Consider the following 22,751-nt stretch of genomic DNA (forward strand, 5'->3'; position numbering starts at 1 on the left):
AGAAACTTGTCTTTTTAAAAATGGCAGTTGCATAGTCTTGGATCATTGAGTATCTAAGTTCATTGTAAAACAACTTGACCTTGTAAGTCCTGGTTTTAAGAATGGCTTTCCATTACAGATAGACTGAAAGGGTATTAGCATGCTTTGAAGGCAAGGTTTTAGAACACCTGTATTAAATTCATTACAGTCAGGCAAAAAAGACTAAAGTATCAGTTCTCTAGGCAGAGAATCTTTAATATTTTCTATCTTGGATTGATTTTTCATTTCATGCTTATTTTGAAATTAGTTTCATGTTAAGGATTCTCCAGATGTTTTGAATATTGGAAATAAATAATAGAGTAAACATGATAGAATATATATAATGTAATACAATAATATAATGTAGCAGTGAGAAAAGCTTTCCTCTGATATGAAAACATTGTGTAATGATCTCAGATAGCAGTATAACATCAAGAATTTCTGTTTAACGATTTAGTTAGGAAAAATTAGTAAGATGTTGAAATCACAGAATTTCCAATAATACATATGTTTATTTGCAACGGCTATTTAATTTCAGAAGTTTTACTGAACACCTAATAAATGTCTAATACTTGGTTGTGTGGGAGAAATGGAGTATGGCCTGGTGTTTTAAACTTAGGGTTCTTTCAGGTGCTCTGTTCAGATACTAAATTTAATGAAGGAACTCTGGGCCAGTGAATGGGGAAAAAAGTTGGTGAAGATAACCTCTAAAAATTTGTAGTGTTCAAGTTTACATTGATCTTTCGAATATTTATCTTTGTCACTATTGTCTAACCTTGTAGGTATTCAAAATGTCCCTAACAACCAAATCTCTGGATGACTATAACATACGTTTCTTTGCAGGATAAGTACTTAAACATCCTTCCCAAAGATTCCTATGAGAGCAGAACACAAAATTAATAGAAAGGGGAGGTAGAGGATTGTTTTTGCTCTGCTAATGAGTTTTTAGGTCTATTCTAATTTTTGTTAGGCTCTAGACACACGTCAGTATTTAATTTATGGCTATTCTAACCTAAAGATGCTGTTGACTTTTTAAAAACAATTAACAGTAAGCTGTATTTTTTTCACACATTGCCAGTATTTAAATCTAGTTTTCAGTTATCCGATGCTCTTACCCAGTGCATCCTACTGTTTCCTCTGTTTTAAAAGTAGATAGCATCTTGTCCAAAAGAGCCACAGTTGTGTCAGCTTGGGTGTGCATGGACTTAGATGATTTACCAATGCATGGTTTTTAAAATTTTGCAGCTTGATTCACAAACATACATTATTGACTTAAGATTAACTATGTAGTCTAGCGCCTTCAATTCCTTTTGTCAGTGAGGTAGGATTTAAATAAATGAAGTCTACTTTGTTCATTAAAGTTTTGTTAAAAATGCTTTGAGTATGAAATATGATATTTGAACTGTAAGGCTTCCACCAATCAGTTTAAAATTTAATAGTAAAACTATTTGCTTTATGTTATACTGAAGTCTTACAGATCATTATTAGATTATTTAATTTATCCATCACCAGCTTTATTGAGGTATAATTGAGAAGTGAAAATTATAAAATATTTAAAGTGTGGAGCATGATGATTTCATATATACATGCACATTGTAAATGCCCATCAAATGAATTAACACATCCAATTCTAGATTATTTTAAAAGTATGTAATTCCAAAGCCTGATTGGAAGACAAGAAGTATTCATCTGAAAATAAACAAACTAAAACTGCTTTTTTAAGAGAGGGTTTAAAAAAACAAGTAAATTAATATGTTCACGTATATTGAATTAACAGATACACTCTGACCTTTTTAGTAAAGAAAAATTGATAGACCCATCAATATATAGATCAAACTGATGTTTACTAGACAGGGTAGGTTTGGAGGATAGGCAGAATGGGCAAAGGTGAGTGAGGGTGGGGAGCACGGGGTACAGGTTTCCAGTTACGGTGTAAGTCAGAAGGATGAAAGGTATAGCCTAGGGAATATAGTTGGTGGTATTGTAAAAAGGTTATATGGGGTAGTGACACTCGTGAACATAGCATAGTGTATAGACTTGTCAAATCACTGCTGTATACTCACTCATGTGACGTTGTGCATCAACTACACTTAAAAAAATTACCTAAAAAGTAATTAAAATTACATTATCCAAACTACATATACTATTGAATCCAGCTCCAGACTTACTCCTTGTTATTTGCTTAAATCCAGTAAGAAGAAAAATAGGATCCAACTTAAAAGTATTCGAGAGCTTTGGTCTCTAAGGGAAAATCAATATAAAGACTTCCAGTGAACTTTGTAAATTATATTTGGCTTATTTGTAGGACTTGGACAGAATGCGTTAGGATTGACTTTGGGAACCACTGCGGCTACTTCAACTACAGGCAATGAAGGCCTTGGCGGTATTGATTTTAGTAGTTCATCAGATAAAAAAAGTAAGTAATGTTACGTTCTAACAGTAACTTAAATTCCTATGTCAAGAAGATTTTTAGTTATATTCACTAATAAAGTTTTTACTTTTAAATTTGCTTTATATTTCACAAATTTTGTGTGTTTAAGATTTTATTTTTGTAGAAAATTGAGTTTTGTATGTGCATGTCTTAATATGTGTATTAATATATATTCTTAAGTTGAGATGCACAAATATACGGTATACAAGTTGACCCTTGAATAACACACTTTGAATTGTGCAGATCCAGTTGCATGTGGATTTTTTCCAATAAATAACAGTGGAGTACTATAAATGTGTTTTCCTGATGATTTTCTTAATATTTTCTTTTCTCTATCTTATTTTATTGTAAGAATGCAGTATATAGTACATATAACATACAAAATGTGTGTTAATTGTTTATATTATCAGTAAAATTTCTGGTCAACAGTAAGCAACTACTAAGATTTGGGGGGGTCAAAAATTATGTGTGGATTTTCAGCTCCCTGGGGAATTGGGACCCCTAATACCTACATTGTTCAAAGGTCAACCGTATTGCTTTTTAACCTGTTCTTTCTCATGTGTTACATCATTATTTCCTAAGTATTTGTCAATTCCGTAATTCTTTAGAAATATTTTACTGCTGCTTAATGTCAACTCTGTGAATGGATAGATATATCAGTCTACCATCATTCTATTATTAGTGTTCATTTTCATTTTTAATTCTAGCAAGTATCAACATATTGAGCATCTTTATAGGGAGAGGCAACATGGTATTGTAGTTTAAGGGTGTAGACGAGCTGAAATCGCCAGTCTTTAAATCAGCTATTTACAAGCTCTGTGACCTTGTTATTTATCCCTCTGGTTTAGTTTCTTTATCTGTAAAGTGCAAGAAAATAACAGTACCTACTTCAGTGTTGGTCTGAGGATTACTATTTATAAAACCTCAGAGCCAGGCACATAGTAAATACTCTCTAGGTGTTTGCTTTTCTTATAAATTTCCATTCATATTTTTGGTGATTTTTTTTTTTTTTAATACCTAGAAACTGAATCATTGGCTTAAAGAGAAGGACGGTCTTGGAGATTCTTGGCATATATTGTCAAATTACTTTCCAGAAATGTTTTACCAATTTATTTCCCACCAACCAGTATGAAAATGCCCTTCTTGCTGTGCTCTTGCCATGCTGAATATTCTTTTTAAAAATTACCAATCCAGGGGATCCCTGGGTGGCGCAGCGGTTTGGTGCCTGCCTTTGGCCCAGGGCGCGATCCTGGAGACCCGGGATCGAATCCCACATCGGGCTCCCGGTGCATGGAGCCTGCTTCTCCCTCTGCCTGTGTCTCTGCCTCTCTCTCTCTCTCTGTGACTATCATAAATAAATAAAAAAATAAAAAATAAAAATAAAAATTACCAATCCAGGGGATCCCTGGGTGGCTCAGTGGTTTAGCATCTGCCTTTGCCCAGGGCGCGATCCTGGAGTCCTGAGATCGAGTCCCACATCAGGCTCCCGGCATGGGCCTGCTTCTCCCTCCTCCTGTGTCTCTGCCTCTCTCTCTCTCTCTCTCTCTCTCTCTCTCTCTCTCTCTATGTCTATCATAAATAAATCTTAAAAAAATGATAATAAAAAATAAATAAAATAAAAATTACCAATCCAGGTTCATTTTGAAAAGTTTTTTAGTTTTGTTGAGTCTCTGCTTGATTTTTTGTTTTGTTTTGCAATATCTCTTCTGCCTCTGATGAAAGCATGTTTTACTAGGGTATATTCATGCATATTGTATTAAACTCTTATGGAGAACTTAGAATGAGGTAATAGATGAAGGTGTAAAAATGCTGTGTTTATATATCTATGTAAGAATTTTTTTATTTGAATGTGGATTTTATTATATAGAGATACTATTCTAGGGTGAAGTAGGTGAAGTACTGTTTTAAAAGTCAGCAATCCTAAAATCCTTTTAAATTTTGAAAATTTGGGATTATTTTTCTTTGGAAATTGATTTTTAAACATAGGGGTTTCTCTCTTGTTTTACTTAGTTTTCTTTGTAGCATCTCCAAAATTAGAAGAATAATCTTAGGTCTTTTAGCAGCTTATTTGTTACTCTGCTGGAGCAGTCTGGGTACTGTCCAACTACTTTTATTTTAATTATGAAACTGTTTCTTTATTGTTATCGCTTTTAACCTTCATGTTAAAGAACCGATTGAGGCAAAAGAGTAAGAGAAATGGAAGGAGTTAATTTCTCTTCTTTTCCCCCTGCCTCCCCCCCAATTGTCTTCCTCTTCTGTTGTGCCTTAGAGTTGAACAAAAGGAATATGAAGAATAAGTGCATGTGACTTGAAACTGATGCATTATGTCCAGTTCCCTTTAACCTCCTCTGTGTATCAAGGGATTCTTTTTTAATCTCAAGGATTTCTCGGTTTCTCTAGTAGCTATATCAGTTAGTCTTGACCTGCAGTATTGGGTTTGATCAGATAAAAAGTAGTAGGAAACAATGATCTGTGAGTGGCTGTAGCATGGAGCAAGACCTAGAGATGAGGATGATCTTTTCTCTTTTGAAGAACTGCTGGAAGACCAGCGAGCTACAACAGAAAGATCAGATTCCAGAGGTCGGCAAAGGGCCGTAGGGCCATGTGTGCCACATTAAGCAGTTTTGGAATTACACTGAGGACAGTTGAGACCCACTAGAGTTTTGATGTGAGATACATATTTGAAGAAGAGCATTGTGGTAGCCATGTGGAAGATAATGTGCAGGAAAGCAAGAACAGATACGGAGTGCTGTTAGGGAGCTTTTTTTTTTTTATTTTTTTTATTTTTTTAATAAATTAATTTTTATTGGTGTTCAATTTACCAACATACAGAATAACACCCAGTGCTCATCCCGTCAAGTGTCCCCCTCAGTGCCCGTCACCCATTCACCCCCACCCCCCGCCCTCCTCACCCTCCACCACCCCTAGTTCATTTCCCAGAGTTAGAAGTCTTTATGTTCTGTCTCCCTTTCTGATATTTCTCACACATTTCTTCTCCCTTCCCTTATATTCCCTTTCACTATTATTCATATTCCCCAAATGAATGAGAACATACACTGTTTGTCCTTCTCCGGTTACTGTGGCCAAGTTCAAAAAGGGTGTTGCCTGAGTTCTCCTCTGGGATTTTGATGGAATCTTGTCTCACATTTAGATCTTTCATCTATTTTGAGTTTATCTTTGTGTATGGTGCAAGAGAGTGGTCCAGTTTCATTCTTCTGCATGTGGATGTCCAATTTTCCCAGCACCATTTATTGAAGAGACTGTCTTTCTTCCAGTGGATCGTCTTTCCTCCTTTATCGTATATTAGTTGACCATAAAGTTCAGGGTCCACTTCTGGGTTCTCTGTTCTGTTCCATTGATCTATGTGTCTGTTTTTGTGCCAGTACCACACTGTCTTGATGAACACAGCTTTGTAGTACAACCTGAAATCTGGCATTGTGATGCCCCCAGATACGGTTTTCTTTTTTAAAATTCCCTTGGCTGTTTGGGGTTTTTTCTGATTCCACACAAATCTTAAAATAATTTGTTCTAAGTCTCTGAAGAAAGTCCATGGTATTTTGATAGGGATTGCATTATACGTGTAAATTGCCCTGGGTAACATTGACATTTTCACAATATTAATTCTGCCAATCCATGAGCATGGAATATTTTTCCATCTCTTTGTGTCTTCCTCAATTTCTTTCAGAAGTGTTCTATAGTTTTTAGAGTATATTTTGAGAACCATTTGAATGGTAAATGGTTCTCTAACCTTTTATTTTCAGGTTGTAGGTGTCCTTCTGTCTAAAATGAGTCTCTTGTAGACAGCAAATAGATGGGTCCTGCTTTTTTATCCAGTCTGAAACCCTGCGCCTTTTGATGGGGTCATTAAGCCCATTCACGTTCAGAGTTACTATTGACAGATATGAGTTTAGTGTCATCATGATATCTATTTAGTCCTTGTTTTTGTGGATTGTTCCACTGAACTTCTTCTTAAAGGGGAGTTTTAAGAGTCCCCCTTAAAATTTCTTGCAGAGCTGGTTTGGAGGTCACATATTCTTTCAGTTCCTGCCTGTCTTGGAAGCTCTTTATCTCTCCTTCCATTTTGAATGAGAGCCTTGCTGGATAAAGTATTCTTGGTTGCATGTTCTTCTCATTTAGGACCCTGAATATATCCTGCCAGCCCTTTCTGGCCTGCCAGGTCTCTGTGGAGAGGTCTGCTGTTACCCTAATACTCCTCCCCATAAGAGTCAGGGATTTCTTGTCTCTTGCTGCTTTAAGGATCTTCTCTTTATCTTTGGAATTTGCAAGCTTCACTATTAGATGTCGAGGTGTTGAACGGTTTTTATTGATTTTAGGGGGGGATCTCTCTATTTCCTGGATCTGAATGCCAGTTTCCCTTCCCAGATTGGGAAAGTTTTCAGCTAGGATTTGTTCAAATACATATTCTGGCCCTCTGTCCCTTTCGGCGCCTTCGGGAACCCCAATTAAACGTAGGTTTTTCTTCCTTAGACTGTCATTTATTTGCCTTAATCTGTCTTCATGGTCCCTTAATTGTTTGTCTCTTTTTTCCTCAGTTTCCCTCTTTGCCATTAACTTGTCTTCTATGTCACTCACTCGTTCTTCCACCTCGTTAACCCTCGTCGTTAGGACTTCTAGTTTGGATTGCATCTCATTCAATTGATTTTTAATTTCTGCCTGATTGGATCTAAATTCTGCAGTCATGAAGTCTCGTGAGTCCTAATGCTTTTTTCTAGAGCCACCAGTAGCTGTAGAATAGTGCTTCTGAATTGGCTTTCTGACATTGAAGTGTAATCCAGATTTTGTAACTCTGTGGGAGAGAGGGCTGTTTCTTTTTTTTTTTTTTTTTTAATTTTTTTTTAATTTTTATTTATTTATGATAGGCACACAGTGAGAGAAAGAGAGAGGCAGAGACACAGGCAGAGGGAGAAGCAGGCTCCATGCACCAGGAGGAGAGGGCTGTTTCTGATTCTTTCTTTTGAGGTGAGGTTTTCCTTCTAGTCATTTTGCTCAGTGCAGAGTGGCCAAAAACAAGTTGTATTGGAACACGGGGGAGTATCACTGGTCCGTCTAGCTGGTCTTCTGGGGGAGGGGCCTGCTGTGCTGATTCTCAGGTGTTAGCACTTGGGGGAGCTGCTCTACCCCTGCCTGCTGCAGGGCTCAGCGGGGGTTGTTTACCCCGTGGGGCCCCAGGAGGATCAACCGCAGTTGCTATGGCAACTCTGGAAGCCTGGATTCAGCCTCCGCAGGAACTACGGGGCTCGGGGCTCTCGGCTCTCCATCCGCAGGGCCTGGGGGCTCCGGGGCGGGGCCGCTGATCTGCTCAGCTCGGGGCAGGAGCGTCCTCGCTGTCCTGGGCCCTCCCGGCCTCTGCCTGTCCCAGGGGGAGGCGGGATCCTGGGCTGTGTCCCGGCGCCCTGTGCTCCGGGGCCTGCGCTGTTGGATTCGCGCTCCCGCCCTGCAGCTCCCTCCCTGGAGCCGCTCCCGAGCCCCTCCGAGCTGCTCCGAGCCCCTCCGAGCTGCTCCGGTTGGTCCCCGCCGTGCGCGCTGCAGCCCTTAGGGAGCTCGGCGCACTCTCCTGCGCTCACAGGTGTCTGTTAGTGTCCCAGGGAGCCTGAGGGCATCCCCGCCCTCCTGGGTCCTGTTCCAACTCCCTGCGAGCCCCTTTCCACCCGGGAAGGTTGGTGCAGCTCCTGCTTCTCCGGGACGGGGCTCTCCTGGAGCCCTAGCCCCACTCGCCCCGGCCCTAGCCCAGCTCCTCGCGGGACCCCTCCCCCTCGGAGGCCTTTTGTTTCTTTGTTTCTTTTTCCCCGTCTTCCTACCTTGATAGAAGCGCGAACTCTGCTCACTGTAGCATTCCAGCTGGTCTCTCTTTAAATCTCAGGCCGAATTCATAGATTTTCAGGATAATTTGAAGGTTATCTAGGTTATTTGGTGGGGACAGGTGATTTGGGGACCCTGCTCTTCCGCCATCTTGCCCCTCCCTCTGTTAGGGAGCTTTTATAGCAGTCCAGGTATTATAGACACAGAGCTAGAAAGACTAGTCAGGGCCCATGGTAAGCTAAAAATAAGCCCAAATTTTATATACTCAGGTCTGTCTGTATATAAACTTCTGTAAATACAATGAAACAGAATATCAAAGAAAGAGCAAAATAGTACATTAATCAGTAAAAAAGTTGAACTATTTGGAAAAAAAATGAAATCCCTACTTTATATAACTGTGTCTTATCCAGTCGAAGACACCCATCTATAGAACATGGGTCCAATTTCAGAAATGTTTAACTATGTGTGAGAAAGATCTTAGAATCAGTGAAATAAAAATACGGAGAAATAAATTGTAGTTGGACTAAAGAGGCAAACAAAAGAAAGCTGATGGACAAAGGCAAAAGGTAAATGGCAAATCAGAAGTAAAATACTTGATTTCTAGGTGCGCAATTTTTTATATTTTAACATCTGAAATTGAGATGTATCTTAAAATTAGGGTCTGATTTTAGAAATAGACACGTAATATACATATATATGAGATATATATATGAGATATACGATATATATGAGATATATATATGATATGAGATATATATATGATGTATATATGAGATATATATGATATATATATATATATGACAATTCATATGCTTAGCTCTTAGAAGTCAGTAAGAAACATATCTCAAAGATATACAAATACCCTGATTGGCCATTCACTAAAGGAGAAATAGACTTGTCTAACATTTGAAATGTTTTGCTTAGTGCTGTCAGAAATGTGAATTTAGGTTATAATGAAGTGGCATTTTTCATTTATATACTGGCAGGAATTGTTTTAAAAAAATATGTTCATTGTTGTTGAGGGTGTGATGGAAAAGGTACGCTTATAGTAAATTGGAAGATAAATTGGAACAATTGTTTTAAAGGATCAGTTTGATAATATATCAAAGGCTTTCCCTGATACAATCTTTGACCTATAAATTCCTCTTTTTTGGAATATAAATAAAGTCATGACAAGTATTTGGAGATTTAAAGACATTGACTGTAGCACTATTGTTTATATAGTGAATGCTCATATGTTAAGAAGAAGGTTGTGCATAAAGGTTCTGATACAGCTATGTTATTATCAGTATCCTGTGATCACTAAAATCATGTTAAGTGACATGGAAAAGACTTAATGCAGCATGCTGAGAAAATATGTTAACATAACTTACAGTCATCCTGATTGCTTTTAAAAATGTGTGCATAGGGGCACCTAGGTAGCTCAGTGGTTGAGTGTGTGCCTTTGACTCAAGTTGTGATCCCGAGGTCCTGGGTTTGAGTCCTGCGTTGGGCCCCCCACAGGGAGTCTGCTTCTCCCTCTGCCTATGTCTCTGCTTCCCCTTCTGTGTCTCTCATGAATAAATAAATAAAATCTTAAAAAAAAATGTGTGTATAAGTGCAGAAATAGGTTGTAAGAGGATCATTGAAATTTTCTGGTGGGATGAAATTTTGTGTGTTCCTGTATTTTCTTAATTAAGCAGGTTTTATTTTGTAGCATGAAATACATTTTTGAAAAGCAGAAAGTGAATCACTGCATTTTGCTGATGGAGCATTTTTACTTTTCTACTTTTAGATATATACTATTAATGAACGTTAAACAGATGTTAGAAAGTTGATATATCTACACACGTTAAAAACTTCAACTTTAAAAAAATTGCTTTTGTTAAATATTTAGAGGCATCCAGTAATCTGACAACTTTTAGTGTTCTAAACTGATAGAACCTCACTCTGAACAGTTAAACTGCGCTACACAAGAATATTTTTCATCAGAGAGTTGAAAGAGGAAGATTCTGGCCCTTGAAAGAAATAGATACAAATCAGCTATGTAATTATCTATATGTACACAAACATATCTCCATGACATCATGACCTCACATATATGTAAGAGGCAGTCTAAGAAATACTTAGCAGTTTTTATATTTATACCTTAGTTTGTATTAAATTAAAACTTGAATTGGGAGTACACTGTTAAATGACCTGTTTTTACATGAAACTTCTTAAATTTTCTAGGTGATAAAACAGGAACAAGACCAGAGTAAGTTTACAATTTAACTTTTAAAATATTTTCATTGAAGAATTTTATATATTAAATTATAGGCAAATGGTATGGTTGTAAGTAAATGAAACTATATAGGCATTTAGAAGAAAAAATATTTGAATCAGTTTTTGTCTAAACTAAAATAAACATAAGCTCTGGAATGATTTTGGAAGGTTAAATCTGTAGTTTTTAATCATTAGGAAAATTTATAACCAGTTCTTTCTAGAATGTTTTCTACCTAATTTTATATATATATACCTTTTATAAATAAATTACTATACTAGTACCATTTATTTTCTGATGATGGAGAAAAAAGCCTCCATATACATCATATGTGTAAAGATCACTATTTTTACTACTACTTATATTTTCTCACCTAATTTATATTACATTAAATACAACATATATAAATAAACGATCCAGTTCATACCTCCAAAACAACTTGTTTAACTCTATTATATGAATGAGGAAGCTGGAAGAGACTGAGGTTTGCCAAGTAGCAAATCTGTGACTGAAATTTATTTCATAATTACATTACAACATGTCAAGTTTCACTTACTCCTATCTCATTAAATATTTATGATTCTGTTAAGCTATTCCTAGGTTTCATTTTGTTGAACAAATTGAATTTATTAAAATAAAGTAAAATATAGTGAGCATCTTGTTACAGGAAATTTTATAGACTTTCTTTAATGAATGCTTTGATTTTTTTAACTAAATATGTCAGTCATAGAATTTTTGAGGTGGGGGAACTTAGTTCAATATTAGTCTAATGTGCTGTATTTTCTAAGTTTTTCCTTAAACATTTGGTCAGATGCATTTATGTGTACTTGTGATAGATGCCAGTCTTTTTTAGAAAAACATCTCCCTCTCAGATGAATTGTTAAAGTTATTTTAAAGGTCAGGAAATACAGGGTTTTCTAATAAAGAGCTTTGAAATCACCTAAGAAAGCTATACATGGGGAATATTTGCTTTATTTTCTTCTCAACACATACTCTAGTGAAACTCAGCTGTCAGCTTTTTATACTGTTAATGCCTTTAATACATCTGTGGCTTTTTTCTTAGGGATAGTAAAGCACTGAAGGATGAAAATCTACCTCCTGTCATCTGCCAGGATGTTGAAAATCTCCAGTAAGTGTGAAATATAATTAGATAAGACATATTGAAGAATAGTAGAATATATTTTAGGGGGAACATCGCTTCTTCCTCTTAAATATTTTAAGTTAGGTAAAAATTTCAATATTCCTATAAACTCAAGAGAAAACAGAATAACAGGAATTAAAATTTTGTTACTGTCATTCTGAAAAAAGCATGTGAACTGTAGATGGATTTTTAATATTTCCTTCCGAAACACTAGGACTCTGACCAACCTATCATAAATGTACTTTTTTCCTGTGGGAAACCAATGGTGTATTTTTTTCTTAAAGTTCAATTTTATGTATCTTTTTAGGAAATTTGTGAAGGAGCAAAAACAGGTACAAGAAGAAATTAGTAGAATGTCTTCAAAAGCCATGCTTAAAGTACAAGAAGATATTAAAGCTCTGAAGCAGCTCCTGTCACTGGCTGCCAGTGGATTACAGAGAAACACCCTCAATATTGACAAGTTGAAAATAGAAACTGCTCAGGTAAACTAACTTAGAATAATTTTATCATAGAGTTTCATTTTGTTTTGTTTTATTCAAGTGGAAATCAGTCTTTTGTCAATTATAAGACAATACAGATAATGCTGTAAGAAAACTATAGCTTGTGTAGTTTTAAGTTGCTGTAATAGTAATAGTTACTAGTTTGTATTGAGCGCTTTCTATTTATGAGGCAGTATTTTAAACAATTTATTTTTATTAGTCCAGTTTAGTTTTTAGGACAGCTCTATGAAGTAGGCACTCTTCTTTGTTATATAAATAAGAAAATGGGCAGAGAACTTTGTTAGTAAATGGAAGAGCTTGGATTCAGACCCTGGTAATCCAGCTCTAGAGTTGATACTCTTAACTAGTTTGCTTCCTAAAAGTGGTTGTTGGCTAAATTGCTATATTACACAAGCTAGGCAGTAAAAGAGGTTTTTAAAAGCTCTCAGCAATTAAATAAAAACTGTTTCGTGCTTTATAAATATTAATTTCTGATGACTTGCTGGTATTAGATCTTAGTTAAAAATGTTAATGAGGCTCATGTTTTTTGTCACTCATGTCTGTTTTTTTTGTTTCCATTATGGTATAATATATGTATAATATATAGTTTTAATCTACATTGTTGGGAAAGAATGATGGTAGAAGATTTATTTTTGTTTTGTATTTCACAATTATAAAATATACTTGATCTGATCATGGCAGTTTAGAAATCTTTCCTTAAGTTTCCCTTCATCTGTTAAATGAACTATGTGATATACCTTTTTCTTGTTTAAAGGTTTTACTTATTTATTCATGAGAGTCACAGAGAGAGAGGCAGTGACATAGGCAGAGGGAGAAGCAGGTTCCGTGCAGGGAGCTGGATGTGGGACTTGATCCCGGGACTCCAGGATCACACCCTGAGCTGAAGGCAGACACTTAACCGCTGAGCCACCCAGGAGTCCCTGTGATATACCTTATTAAAGATATATTTGTTTATTTTAGAGAGAGAGAGAGATAGCACCAGTGGGAGAGAAGAGGCAGAGGGAGACGGAGAGAGAATCTCCAGCAGACTCCACACTCAGCAGGGAGCCCAATGCAGGGCTCTGTGTCTTGACTCTGAGGTCTTGACCTGAGCCAAAACCAAGAGTTGGGCACTTAACCAACTGTGCCACCTAGGCACTTCTATGATATGCCTTTTTAAAACATGGGCTTATGAGAGTGCTATGCTCTTCATAAATGAAGTGATAATAATTTAAATAAAAATTTTAAAGGTGCTTATATGTCCTTTTTTATTGAAATATGAGTGACATATAAAACTATTTTAGTTTCAGGTGTGCAGTGTTAATGATACAATATTTATATATATTGGAAAATGACCACAACTAATCTGGTTAACATCCACCACCATACTTATTTGGTTCCCCCTGAGATGAGAACTTTCAAGGTCTACTGTTTTAGCAACTTGCAAATACACAATACAGTATTATTAACCATAGTCACCATGCTATACATTTCATCCCCAGGACTTACTTGATTTTAAATTAGACATTTACCTGTGCTTATGAAAACTCAAGTCAACTATTAGAGAACACTTTGTGATATTTTTAATAAAAACATGTTCACTGAAGTAGCTATTCTAAACTTTGATGTTTCAATGGAATTAAAAGTCTTTATTGTCTACTCTCAGATTTCCTGGTTGCCTACAAACTCTTTAGTTAAATATGATTAAGATATTCTCCCATGGGATCCCTGGGTGGTGCAGCGGTTTGGCGCCTGCCTTTGGCCCAGGGCGCGATCCTGGAGACCCGGGATCGAATCCCACATCGGGCTCCCGGTGCATGGAGCCTGCTTCTCCCTCTGCCTGTGTCTCTGCCTCTCTCTCTCTCTCTCTGTGACTATCATAAATAAATAAAAATTAAAAAAAAAATATTCTCCCATGTTTCTTTTCCACTTACTGCTTCTGTTTGCATCATGATATGCATGTATCATCTTTTTCGGTGGAAGGAAATGTTATGCTTTTAGACAGTGAAGAATGCCAAGACTGATTAAACATTACACAGAATTATATAAATTATATGGGAAGGGTCATTAGCACACTAACAGAGGAGGCAAATTCAAGAAAAAGAGTAATGTATGCTATAATGTGGTCCACTATAACTAGCGGTGGATGATTCTATTTATAAATATTTGTGGAATAACTTTTGTGTATCAGACTTGATACACAAACCCAACTCCAAAGACACTAAAAGACTAGGGTACAAATGAAATAATAAAAGATTGAGTGTAGTATAAAGATAGCAAATGAAGAAGAGGATGAGTCAAAGAAAGTTTCCTTAAGAAAAAAGTCATCAAGGGACACCTGGGTGGCTCGGTGGTTGAGCGTTTGTCTTTGGCTCAGGGCGTGATCCCAGGTCTGGGGATCAAGTCCCACATTGGGCTCCCTGTGAGGAGCCTGCTTATCCCTTTGCCTGTGTCTCTGCCTCTCTCTCTCTGTGTCTCTCATGAATAAATAAATAAAATCTTTTTTTTAAAAAAAAGTCATCTCAGTTTAGAAAATGTTATAGGTGATATCAAAGAAATTTGATCTAAGATATCTTATTCTTATTTCTAATTCCAGGAATTAGTGCTCTACCCACAGTTTAGGGAATCATCAGTTCTGACTCCTTTAGTGAAGTAGTTATCAGTCTTCTTTTCATCTTGAAAACCTTTTAGGGGCACCTGGGTGGCTCAGTGGTAGAGCATCATCTACCTTCGGCTCAGGTAGTGACCCCCGGGGTCCTGGGATTGAGTCCAACATCAGACTACCCACAGGGAGTCTGCTTCCTTCTCTGCCTGTGTCTCTGCCTCTCTCTGTGTCTCTCATGAATAAATAAATAAAATTTTTTAAAAAACAACTTCTTTTTGGGAAATACAGGCAATTCTGAGGAACAGTGTTGTGACTGCAAAAACCAGAACTTTATGGAAGCAAAGTCTTTTAAATCATTTTTTGATTACATGACTTGAGTTTAAATAAGAAGGGTATTTAAACTTCTTCTTTTTTTGGGTAGGGCAGGTGCCAGTAGTTTGTTGAGGTTATATTGCTGAGTCCTTGTAGTCAGTGAGCATTTTTAAGGATCTGTTATACACAGAGCATTTGAACAGAAGTGTTTGGATCAAAAGACTTAAAATATACTGTAGAGAGAGTTATATTGGTTGGGTAACATGTTCCTGGGTACAAGGTATGATGATAGAGGCACAAAGGGCTAAGTGGGCACTTTTATCATCCATCCAGAGTAGGATACCTTTGTGCTGAATCTTGAACATAATGAGTGTTCACCAGGCTGGTAGAAAGAATACCAAGCAGAGGCATGGAGCCATGAAATAGGCATGTTTGAGGATCTATAAGCAGTTTGGTATCCTAGGAACACTGTTTATGAGTGTGGGCCTGGCAAGAGGTAGGCAGGGTTCAGAGTTAATAGTTCAGATCTTTTTGGGGCATTTGTCCTGAAGTCAGGTGGGCTGGAAGACTGAGATGGCGAATGAAAAGGAAGCAGAAAAAACAGACTGTTAGAGACTTAGTTTCGCAGTAAAATGAGGGTAAGAGGTTGCTGCAGGAAATATAAAGTAAGGTACTTTTTTTTGCCCCCTCTAAATAAAAGAACTTAAACAGAGGTTGAAAATCACTGAGGTAATAGGAACATGGGATGTAAGGTAGTAAAACCAGAGTATTGGTCTTGAAAAACCACTGGCTAAAAGATAGGGTTGGCATTGAGGAATGGTAGAAGGCAATATAAGAATGGTTAAGTTTGTAAGTTTTAAAATTCCATGTAGTCTCAGGTCTTCCAGCTACATGAGTCTGGACAAGTTACCTCATGTCCTTGTAAGATCCCCTCTTCATTGGTTAAAAGGGAGACATGTACCTTATAAGTTTGTTATTGAAGATGAACCATGATACAGTACACATAATGCCTTAAGTATAGTGCTTGATACCTAGTGAGTTACAGAATGTTAACTGCTGCTGCATTGCTTTTTTAAAATAGCATTTTCTATATTTGTGTATTAAAGATTTTTAAATGATAGCATCTTTTGCTATAGGTGAATTCATAAATTTCACAGAAATCCATTGTTTTTACAATAGATCAGCAGCTCATTATAAATTTATCATAAAGTTTGTTAAAGGTTTACTTTGTCTTCTTGGAAAGAGATTTTAGCAACTTGTAAAGCAGGTTAAATATAGCATGTTCTTTTAATAGCATAAGAGTGGCATTGAAGTTTCAGTCCAGAGAAAATTGGTATTTTTAAACTAATATTTAACCGTTTTTTTTTTTTTCTTCTTTTTTTTTCAACCTCTGATCTATTAGGAGTTAAAGAATGCTGAAATCGCTTTAAGAACCCAGAAAACACCACCTGGACTCCAACATGAAAACACAGCTCCTGCTGAGTAAGTTACTGGATTTTCTCACTTTAAGAAAGCAAAACAGTACAAGTACACTGGCTAAGAATTTTTAGTTTACTCTGTAGCAAGCCTGGGTTGAGTAGCACTTGACCTGGATTCCTCCATTTAATTCTCCTAATAACCATAAGAAGACAGTTCATTACCTTCATTTTATTGGAGGGTAAGTGACAGCTAAAATTTGGGCTTTTAATCACTATTATGCAGTTGTACCTTATTTACCTGTTATGTACAGGGCCTATTCCACTGTATGAGATTCTGCAGGTAGTAGAAACTTATGTTTTTATCAATAAGGATTTTTTAATTGAAAATTTTTTTTATAATGGTCTCTTTCTTAAATAGGGAGTTCTAGAAATAGTTTAACACTTATTGCATAGTTTTAGTCACATAGATAATAAATTTTCAGGAAGAGTAATCAGAAAATGTAGGTAAGTTGAAATTTTAAAAAATCCACCTGCATTCTTGTCACCTAGGTTGTGTATTTGTACGGTTGCCATGTCATCTCTGTCTTGTCTCTTTTCTTTATATCCTTTTTGTGTTGCTAGAGCTGATAATAGCTCATATTTATCAGATGCTTACCATATGCCAAGCGATGTGCTTAGCACTTTATGTGCTTTATCTCATTTTCCACAAAACCTCTACAGCTGTTATTATTCCAGTCTTACAGATGAGGAGCCTGAGGCATGAAGAGGTGAAACTCTGAGCTTGTGAGTGATACGGGTCTGACTCCTGGTCCCTCACGTTCATTTTTCTTTTAACTTTTTTATTATGCTATAATTTCAGTTTTATAGAGAAGTTTCAAGAATAAAACAAAGGGGTACCTGGGTGGCTCAGTGGTTAAGTGTCTACCTTTGGCTCAGGTCGTGACCCTGGGGTCCTAGGATCGAGTCCCACATCAGGCTCCCTGCAGGGACCGACCCTGCTTCTCCTTCTGCCTATGTCTCTGCCTTTCTCTCTGTCTCTCGTGAATAAATAAATAAAATCTTTTTTTTTTTTTTTAAAAAGTATAAAACAAAGAATTCCCGTATATCTTTTATCCAGTTTCCTTACATGTTAATAATATTTTTACAATACTTATTTTGTTCTCTGCTCTCTATATGTATATACATATTTTCTCCCTAAACAGTTTGAGTTATTTGCAGACATGATGCCTTTTATGTTAAAGTGCTTCATTGTGTATTTCTTAAATATAATAATCTGTTACATAACCACAGTTGATCAAAATCAGGAAATTAACAAGGACAGTGATACTCTTATCTTTTTCAGATTAGCACGGTCTGTGCTTCCTCACTGGACTTCCTCTAGTATTTTATCCCTCTGTCTTGTTCTCCATGCTATCATCAGAGCTAGTTTTGAAATGGGATGAATTGTTTGATTTTCCACTACAAGAAGCTTTCATAGTTCTCCATTTCTTATAGGATAACATTCAGCATACTTTGCATGCTATTCAAGGTTTCTTTTCTTTCTGGCATTCTCTGGTTACATTTATCAGAATAGTGTAATAGTATTGTATAGACACTATAGTGTTTTCAGAATATAAGAACCGTAAGTAATTGCTTGTAAAATCTGGTTGACAATTGCACTTTTTAAAAATACTTTTTATTTTGAACTTATTTTAGACTTACAGGAAATTTGAAAAATTGTAGTACAGAGAATTTCCTTATATCCCTTCCCTTAACGTTAACAAACTACTGTGTAACCACAGTTTAATTATCAAAGATAGGAAATTAATACAAACGTGATATTATTAACCAAGTTACAGAACTTATTTGAATTTTATTGATTTTTTTCATTAACGTGCTTTTTCTTTTCCAGGATCCAATCTTTTCCACTACTGTACTTCTTCCATTCCAGAATCCTATTCACTTTGCATTTAGTTGTTATTTCTCCTTTATCTCTCCCAGTTTCTAACAGTTATTTGGTCTTTGTCTTTCATGACCCTGATATCTTGAAGAGTATAAAGTTACTTTGTAGATTATCTCTTCATAGAGATTTTTCGCAATTGAGATAAGGATGTGCGTCTTTTTGATACCTTGATAATTTACAAGTTTTCGTTTTGGTATTTGGAATGTAAGGAAAATACTAGTTTTAAAACTTTGATCTTTGTAAATGTTTTCGTATAGCTACTTCAGAATCTTGGTTCAGCAGTTTGAGGTACAGCTTCAGCAGTACAGACAGCAGATTGAAGAACTAGAAAACCATCTTGCCACTCAAGCAAATAACTCACATATAACCCCTCAAGGTAATGTGCTTTCTGTGGTGATTTTTTTTTTCTTTTTTTGGATAGCATTATTTTTTGGTGAGAGAGGTTAAGGTGTTAATAATAGATATTCTACATAACTATTAGTAGTTGTCTTAAGCTGCCATAAGAAAATTTCCTTAAGGCCTTGAAGATCTTTATTCTCTGTAAATAGAAAATGCTTTATTATGAACTGTTACAGAAGTCTCAGGGCCTTCTCCCTCCCTTTCCCTGATAACTGATGCAGGCACACTGCTCTCCGTCTGCTCACTGTTCTGTCTTCTCTTATTCATGCAAATATTTATTTAGTTTTTTTCCTCCTATACTTTATACCAAAAATTTGACTCAAGTAATAGAAAAATAATACTGATTGTTACATATATATATTTGTGTTATAATATAATTTTCTTTTATAGATTTGTCAATGGCTATGCAGAAAATTTATCAAACATTTGTAGCTTTAGCTGCACAACTTCAGTCTATTCATGAAAATGTAAAGGTAAGTTCATTACCAGTTCACATATCTGTATATCTAGACCCAAGTGAAGTATTTATTTGTGGGGCACAGCATTCATGCTTATTATGGAACAGCTGAAATTACATATAAGTGAAAAAGACTAAAAATAAAATAATCTGCAATCATGCTCAGACACAATCACAGATTTTTTTTTCTTTTTTTTTTTTTTTAAAGATCCAGGTGTTCTATGCATTCGGCTCTTTTAACTTTTTTCAGTTTATTGTTGTAAATAGTTTTCTGTGTTAATACACATGTTTCTTCAACATTTTTAGTAGTTAATGTAGCATTTCATTGTATATGTGCATAGATAGTTTATTTAACCCATCCTCTTTTTTTTGGCCATTTAGGTTTCCATCTCTACCACTGTAAGCAGCACTACAGAAAATAAACATTCTTAGTAGCAAAAGCATTTTGCACTGCTCTAATTTTACATATGTTTTAAATACGTATTAGTCATCAAATGCTTACAAGCATTTTTATCAAATTTTCCTGAAATGTAAAGGTCTATAATAAATATTACTTTAGTTTTTTTATTTTTTATTTTTTATTTTTAATTTATGACAGTCACAGAGAGAGAGAGAGAGGCAGAGACACAGACAGAGGGAGAAGCAGGCTCCATGCCCCGGGAGCCTGACGTGGGATTCGATCCCAGGTCTCCAGGATCGCGCCCTGGGCCAAAGACCGACGCTAAACCACTGCGCCACCCAGGGATCCCTACTTTAGTTTTTTTAAAGGGATAAAGATGATTCCCTGTTGTCTCAGAGACTCACAGATGAGTCTGGAGTTGTACAGATTTTTTTTCTCAATTACTATTATGAAAGTTTTCAAATATACATTCACAAAAAAGTAGGGCACTATTGTAATGAATGCCCACATACTCATCACTCAGCTTCAACCATTATCAAGACCCTGCTGGTCTTAACTTTATCCATCTTCTACACAGAGATGCTAGAATATCTTAAAGTATATTCCAGACATGTCATTTGTAAGTACCCATGCTATTTTTTTAAGATTTTATTTATTTATTCATGAGAGACCGAGAGAGAGGCAGAGACATAGGAGAAGAGGTAGGTGATAGACTGATGCGGGACTTGATCCCTGGGATCATGCCCTGAGCCGAAGGCAGACATTCAACTACTGAGCCACCCAGGCGTCCTATACATGTTTTTTTTTAATGGCAGTTTCTCCTCTCTGATTTGAAAACTACCTTTTTCAGTAACATGACCATAAAACAGTGGGACAGATTCACACAAAATCACCTCTGATCATGTTGGATAAGCTTTACATGACAATTTGACCTACTCTTTTTTTTTGGAATTTACATTCCTGAGAACCAAAGGATGTTTTGTGATCAGATTGACTATGTTGCCAATTATTTTCAGCTGCTTTTAGTGAGCAAACTAATTTCTGGACTCAATGGCTAATAAAAATCTTACAAGAGGTGGTTTTTTATTTTTGTTTCTTGTGTATTGTTTTTCATGAGATAATCTCCTAAAATTGGCTTAAACTACCTGAGCCAGCCTGTCTTTAGTGACATTAACAAAATTGGACATTTTATCAGTAATTATACAAATTGTGGCTGAGGTCAGTTTTTTGTTTTGTTTTGTTTTCCCTTAAACCAGTTGTGTTTCAAGTCTCTTGGGCAGGTCATTATTTTCTAGTGTCTGAAGTAGAACGGATATTTATAGGCTGTTATGTCACATTGCATGGGTATGTGCATTTAATTGTACAGAGAAAAGGGAGGATGGATTAGGGGGAGATCAATTTTAATATAATTCATTCTTGTGATATCACATTCCCTACTTCTGACTGCATATCCCACGGTTTTCAGTTCTTGGCAGGCCTGCTTCAATATTTTAGGAAAGTTTGGAACCGGAACATCAAATACACACAAAAGGAGTTGATAACATTTAAATATTGTAAATAACAGTAAGATTTCTAAATGTTCTACCTGTTAAGACCAAAAAGATTAATGTTTATTAATTTCTGTTGAGAATGGTAGGGAGTCTGAGAATTCTACATCTCTTTAAAAATTTGTTTAAAACTGATCTAAATTAGATTAAACCTTTAATGAAAGTTATTTAGTAATTCTGATGTGAGGTAGAATCATTCCTGTTAATTGCCTTAATCAAGGCAGATGTTGCACTAGGTGAACCAGCCTACCTTATGAACTTGGTAATTTTTCTTTCTTACTCTGAAATTATAAACTCACTCACCTCCCCTCTATGTCCCCGTCCCCCCCCCCCCCGTCCCCCCGGTTTGGTTACACAAGCTCAACATGAGTCATTCTCGTTGTAAAATAGGCAGATCATATTGATAAAGTAAAAGCTGTCTTTATACCCCCCAAGCCCTCTCTACTAAGGTAACCTCTTATTTTAACCTGTGTCACCCAGGCCTTTTAAAGAAGACATTTAACAAATATAGATTTAGTACATGTTTTTAGCTTTTTGAATCTGAAAGTTTCCAAAAGGTCGAATACTAGAGGGGGAAATGTGAAAAACTGGAATATTGAAACTGGAATTTTATTTATTATTTATTATTTATTATTTTTTTTGAAACTGGAATTTTAGATACTACTTTGCTTGATTAAAAGCTGAGCTAACTCATTTTAAAGAGGGCCTCAAGAGCGGGGCATTTGACGGGATGAGCACTGGGTGTTATTCTGTGTGTTGGCAAATTGAACACCAATAAAAAATAAATTTATTATTAAAAAAAAAATAAAGAGGGCCTCATGAAGCCAGAATATATTAGGCAATTTATTGTAAAAACATGACAAAAATAGGGAAGAAAATACTCAAAGAGAGTAATAGAGCTTGCACACGTCATTTCCCACACCACGCATCACTAGCACTTTGATTTGCACTTTAGGGCGAATGTTTAATATTGGCAGCATTGGCAGTGTCTTTCATCTGTCTGCTTACCTCCTTACTTCCTAGTTAGATTATTCGTATATTACCAAAGTCAACAGAACTTCTTAACCTCTTTTTTCTCTCCTTTAGGTGCTAAAGGAACAGTACCTTGGCTACAGGAAAATGTTCTTGGGAGATGCTGTAGATGTATTTGAAGCCAGGCGAGCAGAAGCCAAGAAGTGGCAGAATGCGCCCAGAGTTACTACTGGGCCCACCCCTTTCAGCAACATGCCAAATGCAGCAGCCGTTGCCATGGCTGCAACACTTACACAGCAGCAACAGCCTGCTACAGGTCTGAATGCATTCAAGTTATAGCTTCTTACTGTTCAAATGCAGAACATTGATGTGCATTTTTAAAAGTCTTCCTTTTGTGTTAGCACTAAAGAAATTTCTATGAGTAGCTGTTCCAATACAATCTAAAAATTGTGATGGACACAATTATAAACATACCTGATAAAAAATGCAGGGTAGTCTTAGCAATAATTATACACTGAATATTGTGAATTACTTAATGTTATTTGCTGTATTGCTATAAATGCCCTTT

General features: G+C 36.2%; 1 protein-coding gene across 2 annotated transcripts in view; it reads left to right on the forward strand.

The window, feature by feature from the left end:
* The window catches only part of NUP58 (nucleoporin 58), a 43,574-nt gene that overhangs the window by 10,475 nt on the left and 10,348 nt on the right, over positions 1 to 22,751 (forward strand). For both annotated transcript variants that reach the window (XM_055317332.1, XM_055317333.1), the window contains 8 exons: positions 2,324 to 2,434; positions 10,481 to 10,505; positions 11,575 to 11,640; positions 11,960 to 12,134; positions 16,451 to 16,530; positions 18,666 to 18,784; positions 19,198 to 19,280; positions 22,298 to 22,499. In XM_055317332.1, the coding sequence (XP_055173307.1) occupies positions 2,324 to 2,434; positions 10,481 to 10,505; positions 11,575 to 11,640; positions 11,960 to 12,134; positions 16,451 to 16,530; positions 18,666 to 18,784; positions 19,198 to 19,280; positions 22,298 to 22,499 (861 nt within the window). The remainder of the gene's footprint in view (positions 1 to 2,323; positions 2,435 to 10,480; positions 10,506 to 11,574; positions 11,641 to 11,959; positions 12,135 to 16,450; positions 16,531 to 18,665; positions 18,785 to 19,197; positions 19,281 to 22,297; positions 22,500 to 22,751) is intronic.

This window comes from Nyctereutes procyonoides, unplaced genomic scaffold, assembly GCF_905146905.1.
Source record: "Nyctereutes procyonoides isolate TBG_1078 unplaced genomic scaffold, NYPRO_anot_genome, whole genome shotgun sequence".
NCBI lineage: Eukaryota > Metazoa > Chordata > Mammalia > Carnivora > Canidae > Nyctereutes > Nyctereutes procyonoides.